The sequence below is a fragment of the Quercus lobata genome, chromosome 12 (assembly GCF_001633185.2).
Source record: "Quercus lobata isolate SW786 chromosome 12, ValleyOak3.0 Primary Assembly, whole genome shotgun sequence".
NCBI lineage: Eukaryota > Viridiplantae > Streptophyta > Magnoliopsida > Fagales > Fagaceae > Quercus > Quercus lobata.
The window spans coordinates 32,739,155-32,746,100 of NC_044915.1; the positions used below are offsets into that span (position 1 = coordinate 32,739,155).

At 34.1% G+C, this 6,946-nt stretch overlaps 1 protein-coding gene across 1 annotated transcript; it reads right to left on the bottom strand.

The window, feature by feature from the left end:
• Positions 1 to 484: 484 nt before the first annotated feature.
• Positions 485 to 4,112, bottom strand: LOC115971970 (aquaporin PIP1-3). Its single transcript, XM_031092098.1, has 4 exons — positions 3,674 to 4,112; positions 3,250 to 3,545; positions 933 to 1,073; positions 485 to 830 (listed from the first exon to the last, which is right to left on the bottom strand). Exons 1-4 carry the CDS (start codon positions 3,999 to 4,001, stop codon positions 735 to 737), a joined length of 861 nt encoding a protein of 286 aa, XP_030947958.1. The 5' UTR covers positions 4,002 to 4,112; the 3' UTR covers positions 485 to 734.
• Between the last annotated feature and the right edge of the window lie 2,834 nt (positions 4,113 to 6,946).

Below are 6,946 nucleotides of genomic sequence, written 5' to 3' on the forward strand. Positions count from 1 at the left end.
TTACAACTTACAAAGTATTTTCATTCTTTTTTGCTTAAAATAAAATGGGGGGAGAAGACCTATCCAAAAAAAAAAATGGGGGAGAGATTTTAATTCAAGTTTTGGGTAACCAAGCTCTACCCATAAGATGCAGGATTCCTTCCTATGATAAGGACAAAGCCCTTTCAACCACTTTGATTCTTGGTTAATCCTGGTTGCATAAAAGCTTTGCTTGCTTTCCATGCTATGAGACTAACAGGATATTCCGAAGGATGCTACTGTAAGTGCATTTTTTTTCTTTTTTTTTTTCTTTTTTGAGAAATCGCTACTGTAAGTGCTCTAATAGATGCAAAAGAAAATAAATGGGTTAAAGAAGAATTTATGCCCATGAAGAGCTGATTTGAGTTATAAGAAGGCCTCTGATGTAGTTCCTCTTGTATTTCGTGATATTTCCTTCTTAGTCAGTTTCAATATAAAATTTGACTGGATTTTCAACAAAATAAAATGAGAAAGAACAAAACGTAATGTATATTACAGCAAGCAAAGTAGCAAATTAGGTAATGTTGCATAAACATTAAAGAACTCTCCATTAAAAGCCGTCACAAACTTAATACAGCATAATTTACACACAATTAATACATTAACACCAAATGCACATTAGGGGGAGAGAGAAAAATGCACATCAAAGAAAAGAGTAGAAGAAAATAAAAATAAAAAGAGATGATGTGAGGAGAAGCTTCAAAGTGGGAAGATTCTTAATCCCTGGCCTTGAAAGGAATAGCTCTGATAACTATCTGGTGGTACACAGCAGCTAGAGCAGCTCCAATGAAGGGTCCAACCCAGAAGATCCACTGTTTTAATCAAAGGGAGATATATTGTTAATCTTAACCTCATGTCAAAGAGTCAATAATAATGTACTGTAGGTTATACATGATTTATATATCAAGGCTTACGTGGTCATCCCATGCATGGTCTTTGTTGTAGATAATGGCAGCTCCAAGACTCCTGGCAGGGTTAATACCAGTTCCTGTAATGGGGATAGTAGCCAAGTGAACCAAGAACACAGCAAACCCTATGGGAAGTGGAGCCAAAATCTGCAAAAATGATAATACACTAGGTTAGAATATTGTGTTTAATGCATAAATTACTAATCTAGTCAATTGATTTCTGCTTTCACATTTAACATTGTGCTTTTCATATATCTTAGATTACTATCAAAGTCAATTGATGTTTGTCACAACATTTAATTTGTAGGGGAAAAAAAAGAGACTCGGGGTCTGTTTGGAATCCACTTATTTTGCTGAAACTGAAAACTTTTTATTGAAAGTACTGTAAGTAAAAGTAAAAGTTATCTGAAATAGTACAGTAAAACTCATAAATAGTACCAAAAAGTGCAGTAGGATACATAAATAGTAGCAAAAATAAGCTAAATAATAAAATAAATTGGCAAAAAATAAGCTATCTAAACTACACTTGATTTAATCATTTGAACATCGTAACTGGTAAGACTTAATTACTTCTCTGTTTTCTTTTAAAAAATAAAAGTAATATATGAATTCATGAGATAAACACAATCTGACTGAACATTTTGCATACTGGATTGTATTAGTGAAATGCCAATCTTTTTTCAAACTGACGTGGCAAAAATTAGGTACTACGAAAAGCTACGAAAATAACATCATGTCAAGTTTGCTCTAAAACTCATGCCACATCAGCATGAACAAGAATTCGAACACATTATTGGCCTTGTGACATGTCAATTTTCCTGTAACTTTTTTTTTCCCCAAATAAGGTAGTATCTTTTAATAGGAAATTGAGATTTGTTGTAAAATTGTTGTGAATTTTGTTCTGGTTAAATGCCCAAACCAAGCTGATAATTGATATGGTAGACAATGGATTAAGATGGTCACTTGTAGTTGATAATTGATACCAATAATTTTCGAATCTAAAGTGGGAGAGAACCAAAGGATAAGAAAGAAAAACCCCAAGGAATCCAAGACAATTTGTGTTACGCTACCTTTGCATGTGGTGGTGGGTCACAGTGTCACACCACGATCTTTCCCCATGGAATAGATTTAATAGATATGAAGTAGGTCCTAAGATACATTTATTAAATTTTATAAATCTAATGTGCTACTTAATTTATTTATGAGCAGTGTTTATTGCATACAAACTATTTTACACATACTAACCACCAAGGGGTGTAGTCTAGTAGTCTTCGGTGATGCACAAGATGCGTTAAGTGTCTAGTCCAAGGTTTGAATCCGAATATAGACTCACTTGGATTGCTTCCCTCAGCAGCTCAAGGTTCACCAGTGTCCCTCATGAGGTTAGAAAGCTATGACTCACTGTAGTTTCCTTACACCCCAACAGGACTACAGACCCAGCAAGTAAGGTGATACTTTAGTCACATAGATCGCCACGTTGGTCACCCCCTACCCCATTTTTTTCATCAAAAAAACTATTTTACACATACTCAAAAAATAACTAAAATTGTAAACTTCAAATAAGCTTTTTAGGATTTGTATAAAACAGTTTTGGGCAACAAGTTTAACTTTTTATTTCCTACTTAAATTTTACAAATATACACATGGTCACAGCACCCAGAAAGCACCCCCACAAGTCTCTCTCCCTCTCTCTTACCCGGAGGACACACAAATCAATGGCACATGCAAGAACTTAACAATATAAATCTAACCATAAAAAGCATAAAAAAAATAAAAATAAAAAAATAAAAAATTATAAAGAAAAGACAACCTACACCTATGACCTACCGGTACCAACCAGCTTTGCAAATTATAACAGTCAATTTTACTTTGTTAAAAAAAAAAAAAAAAAAAAAAAACTTCTTTTTTTTTGGAAAATAAACCAACTTATTTCGAAAAGCAAGGTAAAGTTAGGGGATCAACTTTCTCTAAGAGTTCCAAACATAACCAGGCGGAAACCCCACTTTTAAGATAAATACAAAAGAACCATAGACCAAAATTTGCAAGCAAAAAACCAAGAGGAAAACAATAAAATAAAATAAAAAACATTACTTTGTAAAACGGCTAATAAAGTAATAAATGGCACAAAGAAGAGACCAAAAGCACTAGCAAAGCAATCAAAGCTAAATAGTCCACGCAAAATCAACTCAGAAAATCACTTGCAAGGGTCATGAAAAATAATCCCATGGAGAAATTATTTATATATATATATATATATATATATAAACATAGTAAAGTTAAAATTAAGAAAGAAAGAAAGAAAGAGAGAAATAATAATACATACAGGGACGTGAGAGTCTCTGGCGTTTCTCTTGGCATCAGTAGCAGAGAAGACAGTGTAGACAAGGACAAAAGTGCCAACAATCTCAGCTCCAAGGCCATCACCCTTGGTGTAGCCATGGTTCACAACGTTGGCTCCACCACCATTGCCCTCATAAAAGGTTGGTCCAAAACCCTTCACAACCCCAGCTCCACAGATAGCTCCCAGGCACTGCATGATTATGTAAAACACTGCTCTTGTAAGGGACAGCTTCCTTGCCAAAAGGAGCCCAAAGGTCACAGCTGGGTTTATGTGTCCACCTATTGTAAACAATATATACACATATATTTGATCAGTACACAAAGGTTAAAAAAAAAAAAAAAAGAGAGAGAGAGCAAGAATAACAAGAAAAAGGAAGGTTTTTAAAAAAAAAAAAAAGTTAGCTAACCTGAGATACCAGCAGTGCAGTAAACAAGTGCAAAGATCATACCACCAAAGGCCCAAGCAATTCCTTGGATACCCACAGTTGTACACTTATTTGTAGACTTGTTATAACCCATCACAGTTAAGATGGTGATGTAGAGGAACAAAAAGGTGGCTATGAACTCAGCAATCCCAGCCCTGTAGAAGGACCATGAGGAAAGCTCCCCTGGCTCAAACAAAGGAGCTGGGGGTGGCTCTTTGTAGTCCTTGTCTGTCTGAGCTGATGTGCCCAAGGGTTGCCTCTCTGAGTACTTGTTTGCTCCAACCTTAACATCTTCTTCCTTACCCTCCATAGTTCACTCTCTCTTTCTCTCTCTCCCTCTGTTTCTCTTAGCTCAAAAAGATGCTATTTTTTCTCTCTCAGAACGCACTCAAGTAAAAGGCAGTGAAGTGGAGGAAAGTTAGAAGGTCAGGTGGTTTTATAGATGGGAAGTCCATTATTTGGCTGAAGCAAAAATGGGTTGTCTTTTTTTATTTTTTATTTTACTTTAAAAAAAATTAAATTCTTGGTAATCAGTTATAATTAATGTGCTTTTTTTTTTTTTAAGGGTTTTTTATATTTAATCTTATCAAGTTATCATGATTAAGGATGGTATTTTTTAGGGTTCTGGAAAGAGCAGAGGGATGTTGACAGGTTCTGGTTGGTGCCTTGGTTTTGTTCTTATCCTCTACAGAGTGTCATTCTTTTTATTATTATCATAATTTTTGTCTATGATGAGTTTTTGAATATTTTTGATCCACTAGATTAGCTGTTCTGGGCCACCTGATTCATTTACCCAATCGTAAGGTGCGATTGTTTTGGGTTCAAACCACCTCCAGAAATGGTTTTCTGTAAATATGTATGTTTGGTAGGTACCGAAAATTAGGTCAAACTGAAAATCATTTCTGTGTTAACTGTAAAATAAGCGCTCACTCCTGTAAAAGCATTTCCGGTTTTATTTTCACTTTAAACCATTCACACTCCTCACACAACACTCTAAGCTCCTCACAGATCACGCACTCCTCACACAGTCCGACGGTACTCTCCATCGTCTCTCACACACACTCCTCTTCAATCGCACATCCAAGCATCGACGAGAGCTCCGATCGCACATCCTAGCACCAGCGAGTCGCACCCCAGCACCAGCAAGATCGCGCCACAAACCCACCCACCGATCGACCCACCTTGTCCACTGGCGAGATCGCGCCACGAACCGATTGACCCACCCAGTGAGTGACGCACTCCTAGATCGGCCCACCACCTTCAGATCGACCCACCTCATCCACTGGCGAGTCGCACCCACGAACTAATCTCTCTCTGTCCCTCTCTCACGATTGGTCTTGTGATTTTGATTTTTCTATTTCGATTTTTGTTTCTTGTGTTGTTTATATATTTTGATTCTCTGTAATAATATTTGTTTGGATCCTAAGAAAATGTGAGAAACATGATAAAAATGGGTTTTCTAGAGTATTTTTAGCAACACAACCAAATACTAAAAAATATTTTCCAAAGCATTTTTTGGAATTCAACCAAACACTAGAAAATATTTTCACCTGAAAATATTTTACACTCGGAAAATATTTTACATTCAACCAAACACAGCCTTAATGTGAAATTTTTTGTGGAAATTGAAGGTGCCATGATCACATGTGGTCTAGCTCAATGAATTTCAGTTTTCAGCACTTTCTGACTGTAAAGTGCACTAAGGGTCCGTTTGAATACAACTTATTTTTACTAAAACTGAAAACTGAAAACTGAAAATACTGTAACAAAATAATTTTTTAATGTGTGAAAAATTACTGTTCACTCTATTTTTTACTGTTCATAAACCTAAAATCACTGTTCATGGACAATGAACAGTGACAGAGGCGCGTCCAGGGAAAAAAAAAAAAAAAAGAAGCTGAAACGCACAACTTGAAAACGTAGAAGCTGAAACGCTGTATCCAAACCCTTCCTAAGATGATGTAAGGTCGAATAATAGGTAGGGGGGTAAAAAATAAATAAAAAATAAAAAAAATAAAAAGAAGAAGAAGAAAGATAACCTAGCAAAAAGAAAAAACCTAACATAATAATAATAATAGGATCCGATTAATGTATACTCTAAAAATTAATAACTTTTTCATTTTTTTATAAAAAGTTCCTTAAAATAATTTACTAATTTATACTTAACTTAAGGTATATGTTAGTAAACCCATGATAATAAAAGAGAGATAAGGGTACTTTGAAAACAAGTATAAAAATTTATGAAAAGGGTAATAAACTAGGTTATATTTTCATAATTGTTATTGCTTTGGCCCCCAATCCCAAACTTGTAGTTCAGCCCCTACCAATAGGAAGCCTTGCAATAGTAAAATATGTTTGCCCTCCTAAGTCCTAACCAAATTATATAGAGTTTGGAAAGCTTATCTAACTTTTTGTTGAAATTTTGGTATTAAAACTTAAAAATGTGTTAAAGTATATTTATACTTTAAAAAAGTAAGGTTTAAATAGTGGCGACTTCAAGATTTTTTTTTTTTTTCTAGAAGGGGTCAATAAGAAGATGAATCTTGAGTAGGAGATGAATTTTGTAGTCTACATGATTTTATTATAAATTTGTCCATAGTACTAAGAAGATAATAAAAGATAAACTATAAGTTCATTTGGTATATTTTTTCTTCATATAATGAACATAATAATTATGATTGCTAAGATTAAATATTGAAAATAATCTACTATTTCTAAATACAACACCACTACGCATCCTTGGAGTGATGGTCATTTCATAAGTACAAGTTCTTGTGGGGTGAGAGGGTAAGGGCTGTGACTCAAGGCTTTAGAAGGGAGATTCACACATATATGTACTTAGATTAAGATAGAGTTAGATTTCTATCTCAAATTTAAAAAAAAAAAAAAAAAAAAAAAATTTGATAAACATATTAATTATTGCTGTTAAATGAACTTCAATTATTATTATTTAGAATATTTTTATCAATTAGTTTATGTCTTTACTCTGTACAATTCTTTTATTTAACAATTCAACTCAACTTTGACAACTATTAGTCTTAGTAATTCTATTAAGGAAAAATTTTTTGTATTAACATTTGTTTTTATCTTCACTCGATCACTACCCGTCCCATGCCCCTTGTCTTTTTTTTTTTTTTTTTTTTTTTAAGAATCATCCCTTGTCTAATTGTCTTTTGGTGTTAACATTTACTAACTATTGATTGACTGAATGGTCCATGCCCCAATCCCCACTTAACAAATAACAAATTAAAAACA